The sequence below is a fragment of the Mustela erminea genome, chromosome 15 (genome assembly GCF_009829155.1).
Source record: "Mustela erminea isolate mMusErm1 chromosome 15, mMusErm1.Pri, whole genome shotgun sequence".
NCBI classification, from domain to species: domain Eukaryota; kingdom Metazoa; phylum Chordata; class Mammalia; order Carnivora; family Mustelidae; genus Mustela; species Mustela erminea.
In genome coordinates, this window is record NC_045628.1 from 9094983 (window position 1) to 9115620 (window position 20638).

The window sequence follows — 20638 nt, forward strand, 5'->3', positions numbered from 1 at the left end:
TCTTATACATTGTATTTTTTTCCCCAAATAAGACAAAATCTTTAGTCCTGTCTTAAATCTTCTGATTTCCTGAGTAAGAAGGAAACTGGGTTGTATCCTGGGAAAGCAGAAAATTTGCCTGTTTGGTTAGGTTAGATGGTGGGGGGGTGACACGGTTGTATATTAGTGTAGACGAGAAGCGAATGAAAATGAAGGTGAATTTACGGCTACTCAATAAGGGGCACAGAAACAAGCAATGAATTAGAGTGTAATCTAAGCAGAGTGTTTTCTGTTCAAAAAAATTATTTGAGGATAATGGATTGTTTGTCTAAAAAAAGGTGTTAACTTTTCTCATATGACCCTCTCCACCAAAATATAGTTTGCCACCTAGATTTTAGTGGTTATCTTTTTAAAAGGCTGTTTCTGTAAGTACCTATTTGTCCTATGCCTGGTCTACATTTTTCAAACAGCCCTTTAAGTAGAATTCAGATAAGAAGAACTAAAGGAACTTGAGTTTTCCTTCCTGTTTTAGAGGCTTTCTATGCTGCTTTTGGCGAATGTCAGTAAGGCGGACCTCCTTTGGGCAGCGAGGGGTGGTCCTAAAGTACTGCTGCTCTTCAGTCCCCTTCCATCTCCCATCTTTTCCAAGGCTTACTAATTAGAATTGTTCGTTTTCCTTTTCAAAATCCACTTTTCACTCTTGTTAGGTGGCTCCAGGAGCAAGCAGTCGGCCGACTCCTTCTGGCCAGAGGAGGGAGAGGGTCCAGGGCTGGGGCTGGGGCCGGGGCCGGGTGCGGGCCGTGGGGGGACCTCCAGGGGGGGAAAGTAGCGGAGAGACTGCAGTGACACTGCCCTCCCCGGGCGGGTTGAAGCATCTCACTGGTGACGGGTCTGAAAGCACGTGGCTACGTCATGGAAAGCCAGTCTTTTCAATGCAAACTTCAACTCCTCCTCCTCCTCCCTCTAATGCCTGTAACTCACATCCGAGGCTGGGCGAGGAATCCGGAGGGGCGATTTTCCTCATGCTCGCCGCGGTTGGAAGCTGGGCGAGTGACGGGAAGGAGGCAGGGGGTCTGTGGCGCTCTCTACCTACTGCCAGCCTGACGAGGGGAGGGGGCACCTGGATTGGCATCTTTTCTTCGTGGTGATTGAGAACTGCAGGTTCAATCCGATCCCACTGAGCACTGGCGATTGATTATAAAAAAAAAATCGACACTGGGAGAAGGGAGGCTCTGTCTTCGGCGGTTAGACTCGATTTCGGAGGTGGTATTGGTGTGTGTGTGTGTGCTGGTGTTTTTTTTTTTTTTTCCTTTTTTTTTCTTTCTTTCTTTCTTTTTCCTTTTTTTTTTTTTTTTTCCTTCTCTCCTAGGGGCTACACAATGGCAGTCTTCTCTCAGTGAGATGAATCCTGCTTTGCCTTCTGCAGACCCACCCATCCTCAGAGCGATCAAGTAAAAGGCTATGGTTTTCTCTTTGGGGATCTTTTGTGCATTACTGTTCTCTCTGATTAGTTCTGGTCTCTGTTGGGATTTCTTTGCTTTTTTGTTTGGCTTCATGCTGAAAAAGGATTTTTTTCCCAACCTTTTGGTAATAATCCAGTGGTGATCGCGGGGGATAAATCATTCACCCTGGCCGAAAAAAAAACAATCACTGAGAAGTCTCAAAGAAATATACCACGTGAGGGGAAAAAACTGGGAGAAGATCCGGAATATTATCGTTTTTCCTATGGTAAAACCGGTGCCCCTCTTCAGGAGAACTGATTTCAAATTATTATTATGCAACCACAAGGATCTCTTCTTTCTCAGGGTGTCTAAGCTGCTGGATTGCTTTTCGCCCAAATCAATGTGGTTTCTTTGGAACATTTTCAGCAAAGGAACGCATATGCTGCAGTGTCTTTGTGGCAAGAGTCTTAAGAAAAACAAGAACCCAACTGGTAAGCAAAACATGCATCATGTTATGTTTTTCCTCATAATAACCTGTCTGTTGCTCATTGAGCTATATCTGCAGTTCTGCTATGCAGGAAGGCAGGGGAAACAGAAAAGGAACCAGGACAGTGTTGCATATAGAGGTGTTGATGGATAAACAGGTAACAGCTGGATCGGTGTCTCTGAGCCGGAAAACCATTATCAGCATCTCTTGGCTGTGACACAATCCATCACTAGGAGGGAGGAGGAAACTTTTTTTTTTTTTTTAAATGTATTTGGTTACCTATGTTTGGTGGAATATTGAAAGGCTGTGGCTTAAGGTTTTGCCCGAGGCAGTTGAAGGTTCCGTAGTTGCCAGGAAAAAGAACCGCGAGCTCTCCTTACTTCTGCAGCAGGTTCAGGGACGTAGCTAGGTGCCGAGGACCTGCTCTAGACTTTCTGATTAGCTTGCACAATATTCGTCACCCCATCACCTTTACCAAAGTAAAAGAGGCCCTCTCCCTCGCGGCCCCGCTCCTCCGTCAGCCCCCGCCTCCCTCCCCCGTCTAGCTCTCCGGGCACGAGTATTAACTCATTCCCCCGTCTGCCTCCGACACCTCCTGCCAGTGGGAATACTTGAGCTGGGCTTATGCCTGGGGGAACCCCAGACGGAGAAGACAAGCCCAGCCCCTCCAGTATATGCAATTTAACCCCCCCGCCCCCGAAAAAGCAGTGTCAAAACCCTGCGCCCGAGTCCCGCGGGTGGGACGAGCCGGGTCGTGGGTCCCAGCTTCAGGCTCCGGTCATCATGCGCCCCTATTCCAAAGGCTCCAACCGGGAAACTTGCAGGGCATTACATAAGAAATGCAAATGCAGGTGATTCGGGGAGTCGAGTCCCGGGGGTTCACTTCCCGGTATCCCAATCTGAGGCGTTTGGGGGTGGCGGCGAAGCTGTGGGCGAGCAACTGGGGGGAGGCCAGGCCGGAGGGCTGCGTGGTGGCGGCGGCGCGCCGACGAGGAGGCTGGGCGCAGCCAGTCTGGGAGCCGCGCGCGCGGGCAGCGGGGGTGTGTGGCGTCCCGGGGTTCAGTTCAGGCTGGGGAGGGCTCGGGGGCCGGTGTTTGTGTCTGGGGCTGCGTCGGGGGCGGGGGCGGGGCCCCGGGCGTCCCGCAGTGGCCGCCCGGCGCTGGAGGCTCCTGACGCCGGCACTGCGGTGTAGTAGATCATGGCTCCCCGCGGCCGCCCTGACACCCGGAGCTCCGCCGGGGGCCGCGCTGGCACCCCGAGCCCCAGCGGCCGGGCAGCAAGTGGCTGCTGTCTCCCTGCCTCCGAACATTCCAAACGCAGCGTAGCTGGGGCGGCTCGCTCCGAGTTGGGGGGCGGGGCGGGATGCCGTCTGCGGGCGCCCGGAGCGAGAGGGGGAGGAGGAGGAGGGAGGAAGACCGAGGAGGAGGAGGGGGAGGAAGGGCAGGAAGGGGAGGAGGAGGAGTGGGTGGGCGGAGATGGGGGTGGTGGGTGTGGAGGCTGAGCACCCCGGCGGCCCCCACTGCTGCAGGAGGAGGGGAGCTGCGAGTTGTTAGAGCGGCCAAAGGGCAGATGCTCGCTTGCGGGCGGGGGACGCCTGGGCAGTTGCCCCTCCTGGGACGTTTGGGGAGCAGCGGAGGCTCGGGGAGAGTCTCTGGCTGCCCGCGGGCGCCGTGCTGCAGTGGGCCCCGTGCCCTGCCCTGGAGTTCTCATTCCTGCGCTGGAGCTCTGCCCTTTCCTCGCCGTCCGCCTCTGTTCCCTCCGCGGCCTCCTCCGCCGCCTCCTTCCTTCTCACCCTCCTCCGCCGTTCCGCGTCCTTTTACCCTTCTCGCCCTCAACTTCTCAGCATTTAGCAACTCGGAAGCGCTAGCACCCATCCTGAGCATCGCCCAAGGAGAAAGTGATGTTGTCACCTCACCGCTCGCGTTCCTAATTCAACAGTGAGGTGGACCCCAACCCCGCACCGAGCCCCGCACTTGCTGACGTTCCGGTGGTAGCTAGAGCCGCACCCCCACTGTCTCACGAGTTCGTGTGAAGACCCTTTTTGCAAGACTTAGCAAAGTGGGACAAGCCAAAGGCTGCTCTTGGGAGGGAGGATTTGTGCTTTCAGGCAGTAAAAATAGTGGGTTTTGAAGGATTCTCGTGTCCTGTAGATTTAGCTCCCTTCTGAGAAAGGAATACTGTAAAAGCATCCTTTTTTCTTCTCTTTTCTTTTCTTTTTAAGACTTGGCCATTTGTTTAGGAACCTTGAAGTCAGTCCCTCTATAGTACTGGAGAATGGGAAAGAATTCTGCTCAGAAGGCTAAGTTTCCTTACTGGCCTTTATCTATCTATCTATCTATCTATCTATCTATCTATCTTTCTTTCTTTCTTTCTTTCTTTCTATTTGTAAGCAGTTTTACTGGAAAGGCTAATTTCCCCCCTTTACACGGGCAAGATATTTTTATTACACCTCCCCCACTCCACCTACTTTGATCTCTCTGGAATAAAGTAGATTTTTTTCCCCCTTTCAAGGCATTTTGGAAGGTGTCAAATGACAAATTATTTTTAGGGTAATTTATTTTGCAGCTTATGAATGCTAAAGTACTTGGGTGTGAATTGATGGGTTAATTCAAAGTATGTCTGACAACATCCCCAACTATTCTAATGGGATGGTAGAGTCTTAGATTGCCAGAAGTTAGAATTTTAACCTGGAAATGGGAGCGTTTTGTGAATTATTTAAAAAATGTGACATTAATGTGTCATATCTCATCTTCTAAAAGTTTTGCTTTTTGAACTCAAATCCATGCTTAGCCATTCCCTTTCGGGATTGTAGTTGGTACATTCCATTCTCCTTCTGCGATTAACATGAAGCCTAAAATTGTTTGCAGGTTTTTGATCCCAAGATAGCAGTATAACTAAGAAGTTAATTGGGTAATTAAAATAAAACAAAGACTAAAATCTTCTTAACCGTTAAAACCAGAAAGAACAGATTGACTACTACCTATTATGTTATCTTAAATCTAAAATGAGGACAATTAACTGGTTTCAAACTAAGAAGCTTGGCAGAATACCTCCAAGTGCCAGTAGCAGGATCATGAATTTAGTGTGGAGACTTCTTAGATTACTAATTCTTCTCAATCTTTGCGAGTTATAGAATAAATTGCTGATTATTCCCAATTTGTAAGTTGTCAACAACTATGGGTAGTTTGATCAAGGTTCCTGAGAGGACTTTGAGAGCACTGCTATATAGTTATGTTGGTGTGAAAATAAGTAGATAACAGAGTCATGAATTAAGGACAGAGTTATTTATCTACCCAAAAGTTATTAGCACTCAATAAATGGTATTGTTTTAAGAATTTTTTGTAGTTATGGTTATGTGAAATTTAACTGGAAAAGAACATGAAGAATAACTCACACAGTATATGCTTTTTAAAGTAAATTGCAATAGCTGAGAAATCCTGCATATAAATCTACCATCTTCATAGAAATGTCCAGTATTTCACAAAACAACTCTTAGCAGAGAACACATGCATGCTTAAATGTCCTACTTTCCCCTATTTTCCTGGTAGAGCAGTAGCTGTATGTTTATAATAAAAGTTACCTGCCTTAGCTTTCACTTATGAATTATGCAAGGTGATGGTATTATAGGCAAATCATTAAGTAGGAATGCTAAGTCCAAGGCTCTTATTTAGCCTGGAGGAGGGCTTGGTATGTTTCTTTAAACCAGCAATGATAGTTTGGACTCACCGATGTGTATCCCAGGCCAGTTTGGTACTAATATAGGTCACTAGACTTTGAGTGACAGCTGCTAAGAAATGTGGTTGGAAAAAAAATTCCACGATAAAGGGAAACACTAAGGTCATGTCATGGATATCTCCTCAGACACATCATCTACAACAAGCAGAGGAAGCCACAGAGCCTCGAATATACGGAACCATTGAACCACACTCACGAGACCCCCAAATTTTCTTGGCTGATAGGGTTTTGAAAGCACAGAATTTAAGATAAGTTATAATCAAAGATAATTTTATTGAGCAGTAAGAGTGGCATGGAGGGTGCAAAGCAGAAGTCCTAAACCTAGCTCAACAGAGCACATTTAAAAAATCCCACCAACTCATGGCCCAGAGGGTCTCCTTTTATGAACTCAGTCTTTCTTTCTGCCATATAACTTGGAGATGAAACAAGCAAGGCTTGGTAGAACTCAATGTCACTTTCTATTTCCTACTTTTTTTTGGTGTCTTTCAGTTCTGCTTTTGCCTTTCCCTGAAGCTGTTTTAGGTGCCCCAAACATCTGGTACGCCTCTGTTCCTCATTTAAATATATGTTATTCTTTTTAAACCCCTTGCTTTACATGTAGGGCTGTCATGACATTTTAGAAGTGGGAAAATAGGGAGAGATGGAAGAAAAAAGGAAGGAAGCATTTTTTACTCCTTCCCTTTCTCGGCCTGCCAACTCATCCTGGGTTCCTGTAGAGCTGGGTGAGCCACACAAGGGCCAGAACTTCTGCATTTCTAAACATTGTATCCAATGGAGACATCAGATTCCCACTACATGGCTGGAACACCTAACCCGTGTGAGGTTCTCCTCCTTCTGACATGTTGCCTTTGGAGTGGGATTCCATGTAATCAGAGCTGGCCTTGGACTCCATCCAGGAGGCTTTAGTTACTGAAGTAGCAAAATGAATGGCACTTCATGTACCAAAAGAGGGCATTTTACATAGGTTTCCCAGTATTGACTTGTTGGGAGAGTGGATTTTTCTTTTTTTGAAATTATATCCAAGTTAACAAGTGTGAAATCCAATGCATGATAATTTCAACTTGGTTTTAACAATGAGGATGACTTTGACTGTACCCATATCCAGCCCATTCTCATATTAGACAGCATCTAAAACTGAGAATATTTGTTCAAATAATGCTTTGCTTTCAGAAGGCACTAAAGGTAATTCTATACTATATTTAACATTTCCCACATGAAACCATTTCTTTAAAAATGTTCAAACCCAGTTTTCCATGTTTTAGCAACACAAACATTGGGGACTTTTGTGGTGTTTTTATACATATGGCAACAAGAACAACAATCAAAGTTTTCACTCCTTGGTACATTTTGGCATCATAACTCACTCAATTGAGTCATAAGCCTCCTATAAATACCATGTAGATGTCTCAAAATGGAAGCATTTATTCAAAATAGTTTCTTATGCCTTAAGGCGAGATGGTTGGAATTTAACAGTACATATGAAGCTCCTCTATTAAGATTTCCTCCCCTCTATTAAGTTTTAAACCAGACAGTGCATTGTAGTGTCTATATTCTTTTTTTGTTTTTAAGACTTTTATTTATTTATTTGACAGAGAACACACAAGCAGGGGGAGCAGCAGGCAGAGAGAGAGAGAGAAAAGCAGCTTCCCTGCTGAGTAGGAGCCCAGTGGGGGACTGGATCCCAGGGCCCTGGGATCACGACCTGAGCAGAGGGCAGATGCTTAACAGACTGAGCCCCCCAAGCATCCCATAACATCTATATTCTTAATAAAACCTTTGAGCTTCACCTTAGGATCACCTCCAGAAGAGACTGTAGGTCAGGGAAATACTACTGACACTTTTACCTTCGCAGTGCCGCAGTCTCTGCTTTTTAAGGATTCAGTTTGTTTGTCACAGACCAGGTTGAGTTGTCAGAGCTGAACCTGAGCACTGAAGACCAGGGAATTTTCGGAGGGAGACGTCTCGGTTCCTCCATATGCCTCTAGAGATGCACTGTTTTTGCTCTCCTGCTTTTTAAGGGCTGAGCATTGTCGCCGCTGTTTTCGCTGTGTATTTCTCTAGTTGCTACAAGTTAACTTTCAGCTTGGTCAGAATGTAAAAGGTAGGATGACAAAAGGGAAGTTGAAAGAAGGAATTCTTAAGGTCTTGCAAGGCAAAAGGGAGGCATGATGCAGACAGGTTTTACAGGGAAACCGAAGCTTTTATCTAAGCTATTAAAGCTACCTAGCAAAGTCACCCAGCAATTGTTGGGCACTATGGCCTTTATCATTGTTCCCTGACAAAAACTCAAGTTATGATACATAGCAAGTTTTCAGGCCACTTTTATTAAGTGAATTAATAGGGAAAGTAGGATTCTTTGTGAAAGTTAACTGTGGGAATGTAACTGCAAGTATAAATTACAGTTGCTTAAGCTCACTTAATGTTTACAGCTTTCCAACAATGCCAACCAAGAATTTGGTTTCTTTAGGATAAAACAGAGAGGGAAAGTTGTTGGTGGACTCCTAGTTCTTCTTCTGGCCATGATGAAGCAAGCCTGTTTGCTGACGTTCCCTAGGCCCACATTTTATAATAGCCTCTTTCGAAATCTCAAAACTTGAGGTCTCACTCAAAAATACAAACTCAAAGACCAATCGCAGGCTCCCCTTCTGGCACTCTCGTCTTGAATAGCGAACGCATCGTAGGTTCCCTCTGCAAGAGTCCCCTTCCTTGTCTTTTCTCATCTTAAACTTGCTTCTCCTGTAAAGGAAGACATTGCACCACCGTCGACTGGATTGTCCCTCTTTTCTTTACTGAGCTTCCTTATCTGAAGATGGTAACTGCGACTCTCCTTTGGGGCTTATTTCTGCTCTCGAGGGGGCAGCACCCAAACGGCCTCTAGTTCAGCGGCTTTGAAAGGAGGTACCCCCCTCCCTTAGCATTTTGAAAGCCGTCCTCTCCCAACTCGGTAGCTCCTTGGACATGCCACCACCACATCTATTTCGCTTTTCCCTTCTGGAGCCGCTGTCAAAGGTGGAGGGCGCTGGGGCGCTGGGGCGCTGGGGCGCCGGGGCCTCGGGCCGGGGGCGCGGAGAGCGCGCCAGGGACAAGGGCTGGCACCAGGCACGAATGCAGGCGCGGCCCCTGCGTTCCAGAGCCGCGAGCCCCAGTCGTCTGCGAACCGCGAGCCGGCCCCTCTGCGGCTCCGGGCAGCTTCCAGGAGTCGAGCCCCTCGGGGTGTCCCGGCGAAGTCGCTTCGGAGTCGGCCGGATCGAGTCCGCAGACAGGCGGCGCGGAGGCCAAGCACCGTCTTCCTCTGCGTGTGACGCGCGGACCGCGCCTCCGGGACCCGCCACCACGCGCTCCTCGCCTCGGAGCGCCGGGTGCTCCGCATCGCAATGCGGCGGAAGCGGCCCGGCCGAGCCGCCGTAGCGCGGGAAGCTTCCGTTGTCACAGAGATGACCTCTGACCCCGGGCCTTCTCTGGGGACCGGCGGTCGGCGTATCCGTTGCTATGGAAACCGGAGCGACCCGCCCTGGTCCTGAGCGGGCGCGTTTGTGGGCCACCCGGCCGCCGTCCACGCAGGGGCGCCCCCGAGCACGCGCTGGAGGGGAGCGGAACCAGGTCGGTCCTGGCCCACAGGTGGGCGCCGCCACCCGCCGCCCCTCTGAAAGAGCTGACCCGCGGGGCATCGCGCCCCAGCACAGGACTCGCGGAAGGTGAGCCCCGTGGGGCTCTCCGCTTCCCCACCAGCTACCGGAAGAGCCGGGGCTGCTCCTGCAGTTCTCTGGGCCTCAGTTTCCTCAGCCGCAATATCAGAACAGGCTCAGGTCAGCCTCAGCCCTCTTGTTCCAGCTTCTGTAACCCTCCGCCCGGTCCGGGCTTTAAGGGAGCTCTTGCCTCCTGCCGGTGTCTGTCGTGGACCAGGCTGCGTATACTTAAGTGGTATTCTAGAATCCGAGAGGATGAGAGCCGGAGGGCGGCTGCGGGGAATCCTGCCTGACCTGCCCCTCTTGGAGGCGTGGCCACTCTTCACGGTGGAGGAGAGGAAGACTGGTCCGAGAGCTGGCTTTGAACTGTAGACACACACCATCTTTGAACCTGGGAAGAAGAAACGCATTGTGTTTTACTGGTGACACTACCAAGAGCTCTTCGGGCGTTGTGCAGAGTTGTGTGGTTGGTGCAGAAACAGGCGGCATTCTGTCCTAACCATTATACTCTCCAGGGATGCCTTTCCTACAGCCTCCACGCATGTTGGCGGGAGGAGCCTCTCTATACTGGCTTCTGTCCCCTTTAGGTTACTGGGGAGACTTGCAGGCGTTTTGAATCTTAAAACGTCACTGTAAATTTAGAAATTGGAAAAAAAAACTATTTTGAGGATACTGTAATGCAAAACTCACTAGTTTATAAAAGAAGAGCTGGATCCAGATTGATGGAATAAATTAGGGTAACCTGTTCAGATGGCTTTTCACTTTGTAAAGATTTTTCATTGGCCTAATTTCCAAATAGCTTCCCCCATTTTTCTTTTTTTTTCCTTCTGATGAGAATTACCTCCCTGAAGTTTGCTTTTCGAAGAAGAGGGTCCTTCAGTTCCTAGAGAAGCTGGGTAGAACATTTACATCTCAAAGGCACAAGGAAAGAATGCAAGCTTCTCCCATGAGGAGGATTTGTTTCCTAAATCCAAGATTTTACAATACCTACAAGCTTTTAAGGAGTAGCAGGGGAAGTTTGGGGATTGATAAAAATGATGTATGGGTTTTAAATTGCTTCCAGGGCTGCATTTCTGTTCTTGTGAAGACTTTACCATTTATAATTTATAAGACAAGGACTGTTCTTAATTCCACAAAGAATTGGGTTGCATTTTTTGGTTGAGTTTTGCAATTTAAAGTTGGATTTACAATTTAAAGTGGGGCTGCAACTTTAAAGGGCTGACCACCCATCCAACTACTATTTGCTTCTTTAGGTCAGGGAGAAGATCTTTACCTAAGATGGAAACCAAAAGATTCCTGTGTTCTAGATTTAGAGCTATGTGTCTTTGAAATAGTTTTCTTTTCATCTGGGTACATAGTTTCATTTAGCTTAAGGGAGAAGGACTAAAAAATAAGTTTTCACGAGGTTCTGATTGTCAGCTTCCAATAGCAGCAAACTTATAACCATAGAGCTACTTAAAGAAGTCCTTTTGAGTATCTTGTCAGGTTTTAGCCAGGACAAACAGTAAATATTCCTGGTGGTATTGAACAATCTTTTAGATGCAAGAGGCATCCCCAAAGAAGGTACAAAAGATACTGCTCTCCCAAGATCTAGAGCAACTCCCAAAGATAGCCAAAATTAAGACTTACACAATCCCCTTGAGAGCTGGCAACAGTCTCTAGGACACTAGCCACCAATGGAGTGCAACCTCCACTTCTGTCTGGCTATATTTTGAGGGTCCCCAACCTGTTGGCTCCCAAGCCAAGTGGACATAAAATGAGACAAATAAGACAATAGCTGCCCTTGGGAGATAAAGCATCAATATCCAATGCTTCTTGAAAAGGAAGGGATAACATGAGATTTTACCTTCCTCTCTTGACCAGGCATTACAGACAGAGATCCAGGAGAGCTGATTCTGGTAAGAATTTTCACCCTTTACTGGCTTTTGTTAGTTTTTCCCGATCCCTTCTCCAGGACTCCAGAGTGAGTGGATTTTGAAGTGGAGAGTGAAGCTGAGGAATCTACCAGAATTTGACAAAGCTTTTAAATTAATTTTATTTTAGTTTCCCCTTGGTTTTTTAAGGGAATACTGGTAGTGGTTTACTCTAGAATCCCTTGGCGTCCTGTCAACCCTGAAAGGGGCCCATGTGGGGGCACTGTTTTGGTGGCAGATACAGGGATCTCTGGATATAGGCCATTATAGTCTGGACATCGGCAGACTTTTATTTATGGTCATGTAGTCTGTTAGAGTGGAAAGTCAGTGCAGATAGAGGATTAGTGAGTACTGAGGTCAAGGAAGATTAAAGAAGGGAATAGTAGAAGTCATTTCATTCTCGTAGTCTTTTGTTTCCGGTACTTCTTGTGTCCTTAATTTTTCATTAGCCTTTTGCAGTAAATCTTTCCATAAAGGTTTTTTGGACTTTTGAAGTCTTTCAAAGGCTTCTGCATGCCAGTTAAAATAGGTAACCCATTCTGTTTGATTTGGGAATACTTACTTTCAGGCTCACTTTTTAAATGAATGATTTTGTCTAATTGGAATGTTCCCCATAAAGGCCATTTTAAATCTAGGTTGTCTTGCTTAGATTTGTAGATACCTACATCCTTGGGGACTATAGTCCTTAGTCATAAATGTTTGTGCTGAAATATGTCACACTTAATTCTTTGGAACTTGAGGATCCCATTTCTTCAGTGAAGCGTTGGGTCTCTCAGAGCCAAATTTATACCTAAGAGGGATGTGCCATTGGGTTGGGGATTTTGTGGTGTTTTACAGTGTGCCTTGTTACATAGAAGTTTTCTTGGAGTTGGCAGGTGGCTTAGCATCGATCTAACTCATTCTCTGATCAACTTACCCTAGCACAGGTGTCTTCCAGTTAGGTGCCAAACCCTTTAAGAGCTTTTAGGTGACCTATGCCCACCGGTTCTGTGACTTAGGCTTATGAGATCCCCATTAGTAATATAATAGATCTATTATTCCTTTCATAAGAAAATGTCTTTATAGCAGTGAATTTCCTAATGGCTTTTAATAACCCAACTTGCACTTAGATTTTGATGTGCCATTGGTTGGAAAAGTCTGAATTTCTTGTCTTAGTTAATTTCCCCAAGTTTCCTAGCAGTTTGTGCTGTGGACTTACTTTGAAACTTTGTGAATCCTGTCCCCCCACTGGCTGCCATCTTGCTTTCTTTAGATTGAGGGATAACCATTATTTTCCCTTTAAATAACCCATCATAATTCAAGCAGACTTATTATTGTTGGCTGCCCACACAGTTGCTGAGACTGAAAGAACACCCCCAGAGGAGCTTACCTTGTACGTGAGTTTGGCCACAAATCTCACTGTGAAAAACCTGGAGTCCCTCACACCCCAGTTTTCCATCTGGAAGGGGTAAGATAAACAAACTTGAGGAGCTCAGAATGCAAAATAAGTAGAGCTTGATCAGAGAGAAGCTTCCCAGAGCAGCCAAAGAGGTAGCAAGTAAAATGGCTCTTTGGGTACCTTCCACCTGCTTCTAGAAGCTGTCCCTGGAATCTTTAGCAGCTGTCTTCAGGTCCCATCTCATTGCCCAAACTGGCAATTTGCAAAACTAAAACAATTTACTAATCAGTTTGATGTCTTTCTTCAAGGGAAAACAGTCCTTGATTAGGGCAGTACAGGGCTGGCAAGTAGTTGGAACATCCTTCTCAAGGAATTTTGGGCAAGTGTGAGTTTTAAAAAGCATTAGAAGAGGCAACACAAAAACAGGCATGATTGGCTGGGAGGTTAGGGATTTCCTCATGAAGACCGCAAATCCCATTTTCTAATGTAAGGTAAGCTAGCTAAAGCCTAGTTGGAGGGTTGTGATTTGTATATGTTAGATTTCCTTGACTGGGCAAGGTCACTGGGCCTGTCTCCATTCTGTGGATCCCGATATCCAAATTAACTGTGTCAGTAGTCAAGAACAGATCGTGTGCTTTGTGGCATGGTCAGATTTACTTTTGAGACAAGTGCTATGGTGGAGAGGGGGTGCAAATAGCTTTGAGTGGGGCAAGACTGAAGGTAGAAAGTCCACAAAGGCAGCAACTGAAGTAGAAGTGGTAGGTCCAGACAGGAGCTGGAGAGGAAGTGCAGTCCTTCTATCTCAGTGGCCAATTTGAATTTGGGAAGAAGGAGAGGGGAGGGTCTAGAATGTTTTGACCACAGGTTTTTGATTTGGACAACTCTCGTGGATCCTGATCTGCTGGCCATTGGCCAATAACACGTCTCCATCTCCATGGGGTAAAAACTCCACTACCATGGGGTAAAAACTTGGCTCTCTTCAGACTCTTCATATCAAAGAGCTGTGGTAGCGATAAATAGCAAGTAGAAAACTGACGAATTTCTCTTTTTAGATCAAAACTTAAGTAGGCAGTTCTAGGAGAGTTGCTCTAGGATAAAGAGTTCATTTTCTTCACTTCACACCTGGAAGTCCTCAGGGACAGAAAAAATGCTTTACAAGGAAGAAAAGTCAAAAGTTTTTTTTTTTTTTTTAATGATTATATATATAGGTCTTTGTCAAAAGTACATGTTTTTGTACACAATACTTTGTTCAGTTGAGGAGTCCACGAGTGCAATTAAAAGCCAAGTTTTCCAATTAACTATTCAACTCTGGCAAGAAAAGGAAGTGTGAACTTTACTGAATTTACATATGTAAGTGTGCGCACCTGCTTTTTAGATAGAACTGAATGTAGTTGTAATTAAAATGCTCCCCCCTCCCCCGCCCGTAAGGTTTTGTTGTCTGCACAATTACAGTGAATCGCTGAAGTGCGTGGTAACCTCTTCTGCAACGCTGCCTCTTAGAGAAAGCGTCGTTTGGGAGGGATTGCAATCTCTTTTCTCTCCACTTCCTGTGTGGAGCGCAGGGTGCACTACTGCTGTACTTAAAAAGGAAGAAATGTGAAAAAAAAGACTTAGAGATTAAAACAGTTTGTCGTTGTTGTTTTTTTATAGCCAAGTATTTCAAAGGCTGAAACTCATCTTTCGTTGTGTTACTGTTGTACCCCAGGTATTGTAATTCTTCGCCAAAGAAAGGATCCGTTTGCCTGGAGGCCTAAGTCCCTACTCTAATTAACTACTCAGACATCACCACCCTGCTTCCACGTTGTCCTGGTGGGGCAGATTGGAAACTCTAACCCAATAGGCCCCTTCCTCCTCTATTATCCAGTGACTTGACTTGTTTCCTAGGAATTTGTGTTTATCAGTGACTTCATCACCTTCCTTTTTCCATTGAAAATTTCCTCTCATGTGCCAGCTCAGTGACATAAAATTTCTCATATGTCATACATATAATAGTGGATATGAAATCCTGGAGATACTTTCAATGGAGTGGATACTAAGTGTTAGAACTAGTTTAATGATGCAGTAAAAAAAAAAAAAAAAAAATGAAAAAAAAAAGAATTTTAGAAGGATAGAAATTTTGCATCATGATCGCTTATTGTTTATTTTCTCTTTTCTAATTGTATTCCCTTTTGCCATCTTGGGAATAATCTTAAAGAGCAAAATTCTGAGGTGATTCTCTGGCAGACATACCGTTTATATGGTTTATATGCTGAAGATAGAGCGGGGCTTGATCTTCAGAGCCATGGAGTTCAATCTCTGTTCTTCGCTTTGTCCTTCACCAAAGTGCTTTTCCGTCGCTGCGAATTCACCCTGTGTCCCAGTCTCCCTTCTTTGTGCTGTCATACCCCAGATTTTGTCCTTTCACATATTTCCTTGAGGGTTGTCTTTCAAAAATGTTGTCCTCGATTTACTCTTTAGGCAAGGTCAGGATTAACATTCAATTGGACCTTCAACTTTCACATGTATTACATTAGGGAAAAAAGGGCAAAAAAGGCTAACAATACAGTTGTCAGAAAGTAAATGAGACATGTTTATCTGGACTTGAGATATTCACCAAAAGTGGCATTTGTTTGACTTAAGTTTTTCTTTCTGTGCTTTCAGTAACATTTAAAAAACTCTGATATGGGGGAGTCTGGGTGGCTTAGTGGGTTAAAGCCTCTGCCTTCAGCTCAGGTCATGGTCCCAGGGTCCTGGGATGGAGCCCTGCATCGGGCTCTCTGCTCAGCAGGGAGCCTGGTTCCTTCTCCCTCTCTCTCTGCCTGCCTCTCTGCCTACTTGAGATCTCTGTCTGTCAAATAAATAAATAAAATCTTTAAAAAAAATAAAAAACTATGATATGGATCTATTGCCTTATTAGATTTGACTTTTGGGTGGTATTATTATAATAAATATTCAAACTCATATTCCCACTAAAAAGTGTTCTTTAAAGTTACTAGATTTTTTTTTTTTTTTTAAGAGAGAGAGAGAATGAGAGCGAGCACAAGCAGGTAGAAGAGCAGAGGGAGAGGGAGAAGCAGACTCCCTGCTGAGCAGAGAGCCCAACGTGGGGCTCGATCCCAGGACCCTGGGATCATGACCTGAGGCAAAGGCAGACGCTTAACTGACTGAGCCACCCAGGCATCCCTAAAGTTACTAGATTTTTAAAAGCATATTGGTCTCCTACTTTAACAGAAATATCCTGAATTACTTTGAATTTTATGTTATCACTATCCCTAAATAAATAATAATTACAATTGATCTTTAGAGAATACTTTCTATTTTCAAAGCAATTCACCTATAATACCTTCTTAGTTCTCATAACCACAGGTAGGAACTTTTTTTTATCAGTTCACCCTTGAACAACATGGGTTTGAACTGTGTGGGTCCACTTGTATGTGGCCTTTTTTCAATGAATCTATTGGAAAATTTTTTTGAGATTTCTGACAATTGAAAAAAAAAACTTGCAGAAAAACTATGTAGCCTAGAAGGACTGAAAAATTAAGAAAAAGTGAGATATTATTATAAGAATATAATATATAATACATATAGCATACAAAATATGTGTTTGTCAACTGTTTAGGTTTTCGGGAAGACATCCAGTCAATAGTTAAGTTTTGGGGGAGTCAAAAGTTTTACATGGATTTTTGACTGCACAGGGGGTCAGCACCCCTAAGCTGGGTATTGTTCAAGGGTCGACTCTACTTGTATTTAAAAGGATAAAACCCGGGCGTGAAGAGGTTAAGGAGGTTGCCTGACAATATCTAGCTAACAGCTGAGATCCAGGCACAAACCTGAGTAGTATTACTTCAGAGTGCGATACTCTTATGCACTCTGTTGTTGCTGCCTCTTGAAAGATGATGTTCAAAGAATGTGTGTGAAGCTGGCCAGTATGTCTTCGTGTGTCTGTGAATCATTATATCCTGAAACTAAAAGAGACTACAATATATTCAGTATTTAGACATTTAGAACTTGTAATTTTTGTCTTGAGCATAATTGATAAACATTAAAACACACAGTTCTTACCGTAGTGTTTGCTGTCTTTTGACTATTGTATCCTTATCACCAGCACCCCAGGTCAAAACATAGAACATTCCATCACCCCAGAAATCTCCTTCTCTTTTATATTCCATTTCCATCCGGGAGTCTTCTAAGAAGCAGCCACCATTCTGATGTTTCTCGCTTAACCTTAGCATGCGGTAAAGCCTCATGTCATTAAATCATGGTGTCCTCACACTTTTGAGTTTGCTTCTTTCACTCAGCATTTGGTTTTCAAGATTCAGCCATATCACTGAATGCTAGATACGCAGAATGTGATGTGGTAGCTTTTGTTTATCTTTTTTGTAAACTAGAAACTCCTAATTGAACAGACTTACTTTTGGTTGACAGGCCGAAGTTGTCCACAACTACAAAGTGTTTGCAAGTTGACCCAATTTTCAGACTACCACATTAGCCTGCCCCAGTTACATAGATGCTGGCTGAAGACAGGAGACTCCTGGGCCAGAGATAAAGGATTTTATTACTCGGGGCACAGCAGGCAGCATGAGCTTCATGTGCTCATTGATTCCCCTTGTCCCCAAATCCCCCCAGGGATAATGCTGAGTGACCCAGGCAGAGCTTGCACTTGGGGTTTGTGTTATGGCTGAGGAACTCCGGGGTTAGGCAATTTTCTGTTTTTTAAGGAGTGGCTAGCAATGCTGCCCAACCTTTGCTCTGCAGGGAGGCATCATCTTTATTTTCTGGTCAGGAAACAAATCTGTCTTCTAACCTGGAAGGAGACATTATCCCTGGATTCCACGGTAGCAATATCCTTGCAAAGAGTCTGAGATAAAAGCTGTTTCAAGACATGCAGAAATCCCATGGATGTGTTGTCCTTTTAATCTGTTTCTGAAAAGCAACACTTTCTTCCCTTTCAGTCTTTCTTGGGACTGCTGTTTTTGTTGTTCCAAAGATGCAGTTAGTCTATAGAAAATATCTGTTATTTCTAAATTCGAAAGTGACCCTGAGGTTTTGAGATGATAGATGATATATAATCCTATACAATAATCTTATCAGTATTTATTAAATAATATGTGATATGGTCTATGTTCGTTACAGGAGAGATTTAAAATATCCTGTGAGGATTTGGTCTTTGGCCCACAAGTACTTAGCTAAGTGTATGGAGAATACCAGAAATGAGAGTCCTGTTCCGTTGAAGGCTAGCTGGAGTGCTGTAGGACACCCATGTGCAATGTCAGGGGAGGGAAGGGAAATCTTTTAGAGAAATGTGACCTGAGCTGACTCTCGAATGCGTGTTTCAGTTGGCAGGAAAGAGAAGTATATTCTTGGCAGGGGGAGAACTGTGAGTGGAAAGTCAAAGACTGAAGGAAAGGTACATGTCTGGGGATTTGTGGGAACACTAATGAAATCATATTTTAAAGGATTAGAGGAATCATCATTTGGAGTCCAAAAACCTGGCAGAGGAGTTAGGCTGGATGTAGTAAAAATCAGTGAACTAGAGAGCGTTTCCCCAGCAGGGAGTGACATGCTTGGGAATTGCTCTGGTACAGCTGGAAAGTATTACTGGTGGAGCTGGTTGTGGGAGGGTAGCACAAGGCGGAGGCTTTCATAGTAAGAAGCAGGCAAGTGAAATATCCTTTCTTAATTGGAGGTGGGAAACAGGAGCTCCAGTCAAGGGGTGGTTCTGAGTATGGCTGAATATGGGCTGGCGAAATCTCTCTCAGTGCTTGCGAAGAGAGAAACCAAAAACACACCAAGACACTCTGCAACAGGAAGGCCACTGCTTCCTCTGAACTTTGTAATGCTGAAATAAAAGGTGTAAATGGGAGAAAGCGATGTCATCGGGGAGGCTCAAGGTGACTCCTTGAAATCAATGATTTGCTGAGAATGTGAGACAGGAAGTGTAGCGAATATGCTGTTGAAAGTTACATGTCACTGGTACACAGACGAACATAGATCACGTGTTATCTTATATAATTTGAGGCCAGATCCCAGTTTAAATTCTCTAGTTCTGGTAGCTTTACTGGCTTCTTAAATATGGTGAGAATGACATTCAGTACTTTCAAGGTATAGTACCGAGCAACTTTGGGGTACTTATGTACTCATAAGGTAGTTTATTTCTCTGCGAGATGATATTTTCCAGTGAAACACCACACTGGGAAGGACTAAAATGTCATGGGCTATTTGGATACAAGGTTATTTGGATATTTCAACAACTTGGATCACATTTTTTTCCTGCAAGAGTCCTGGTACAGTGTGCTGTTCTGGCTCTAGTGGTGGACATGTGTCTTAGTAACCCTCAGTGACCATTAGTGGATCAGGATTAGTGGGGAGATGAATTAAGGAACAGTTTGTTAGAAGCACAACTTTTGGAAATAAGTTTTGTTTTTCTATTTTCTGTTAAAGAATTTGAGTTGTGTTTTAGGGGTCAATATCTATTTCTTGCATGTTTTTACAAACTGATATTTTAAGGAAGATAACTTTTATTAAAATGAGCCTATTAAATTACTAATGGCAATTTAGCTTTTATAAAAATGTACCTGGTAATGTCTTAAAAGCAGCAGATTCAATTTCTTTTTTTTTTTTAATTTTTTATTTTTTATAAACATATGTTTTTATCCCCAGGGGTACAGGTCTGTGAATCACCAGGTTTACACACTTCACAGCACTCACCAAAGCACATACCCTCCCCAGTGTCCATAATCCCACAGATTCAATTTCTTTGATTTAGAACTAGGATCCTTATTCAAGGTCAGAGTTTGTAAGAGTGATACTTACAGGGTTGCAAGCATAATTCAGGCAAGAGGGGGAATGGGTTTATTTTAGGTGATAGCAGTAGTAGATGCACTGTGGTAGGAGCAAACTGGAAGCATTAACCTGAATTCTGTCGTTTCTGTGGGTTAGTGCATAACTGAATTAATCAAACTCTTTCCAAATTAGGATAAAGGTAATAGTTGTACAATGCGAAAGGTCGGAATATTGCAGCAGAGTTAAGTAAAAGGCCTAAGTGGTGTTGTATTAGCATAGCTTTGAATAAAAAATCAAAATGAACACCCTTTAAAGATGTTGCTTCAGAATTCACGTTGTGTTACATGGGTTGGCATAGGTATATGCACACTTTCTTGTCTGGTCTTTCTGGTACCCAATAACATGGATTTCTGAGAGCCTTGAGAAAGGACGTTAGAGTCATTGAACTTGTTCTGAATCATAACCTTCTTCTCTTCTTTGTGTGATCCAAAGCAGAAGAGGCATTATCTCTGAATCTTGGTAACCGTTTTTGCCTAACGATGTCTTTCCTTTCACTGTAACAGATTAAATGTAAGGCAGACCCTCAACCCTTTCTTTCTTGTGTTCTTTTAAATTTATACTTGGTAGAAATGCTTCTTAATATTATTGTAGATTTCATTAGGATATCTTCTAATCTTCCTTTTCAGAATTATAAGACAATTAGGGAAAATGGTAGAAGTTGGTATTGCTAATAAACACCATACAATTGCCATACGGGTATAGGGAACTTTAAAAATTGTGTAAAAGTGACTTTCAGGTCATAAACATTGTATTTATTTCCCAATTGCTATATCTCATTACTGCAAAATATCTATATTTTGAGATGCTGAATAGTGATATACTATATACTAGTGGTATACTAGTTTTAACTAAGTTGTGGTTTGAATTTTTTTAATTTGCAGGGCAAATTATAGGTGTGTTGAATGAATTTATGGAATGCATGCTAAGCATTTTAGCTTATTGTAAATCCGGGATGTTTATGTACTTTCTTCATCTGCAGGCCAGTACAATCTTTCACCCAAGAGAGCCATTGGAGAAGGGCTCATATTAACAGTAAATTGAAGGCAGAAAAAAATAGCTAAGAAGTAGGATCAATTCAAAAATAATAGATTACGTATTTTGTGTTTTTAAGCTTATGATTTTGAAATTAAGAAACAGAATATTTCATAACTTTACCAGTTCATTTCATGACTTTCAAGTAGATTTTTGTTGAGATG

At 43.9% G+C, this 20638-nt stretch overlaps 1 protein-coding gene across 2 annotated transcripts in view; it reads left to right on the forward strand.

The window, feature by feature from the left end:
• Positions 1–919: 919 nt before the first annotated feature.
• FGF14 (fibroblast growth factor 14) overlaps positions 920–20638 on the forward strand; it is a 595595-nt gene continuing 575876 nt past the window's right edge. Inside the window, exons 1-2 of one of the 2 annotated variants that reach the window (XM_032315403.1) lie at positions 9145–9261; positions 11193–11227. Coding sequence is in view for 1 of the 2 variants with exons in the window: in XM_032315400.1 (XP_032171291.1) it covers positions 1705–1912 (208 nt within the window). In the remaining variant the exon portion in view is untranslated. Of the gene's footprint in view, positions 1913–9144; positions 9262–11192; positions 11228–20638 lie in introns of those variants that run through there. The other variant, XM_032315400.1, reaches the window with a different exon arrangement.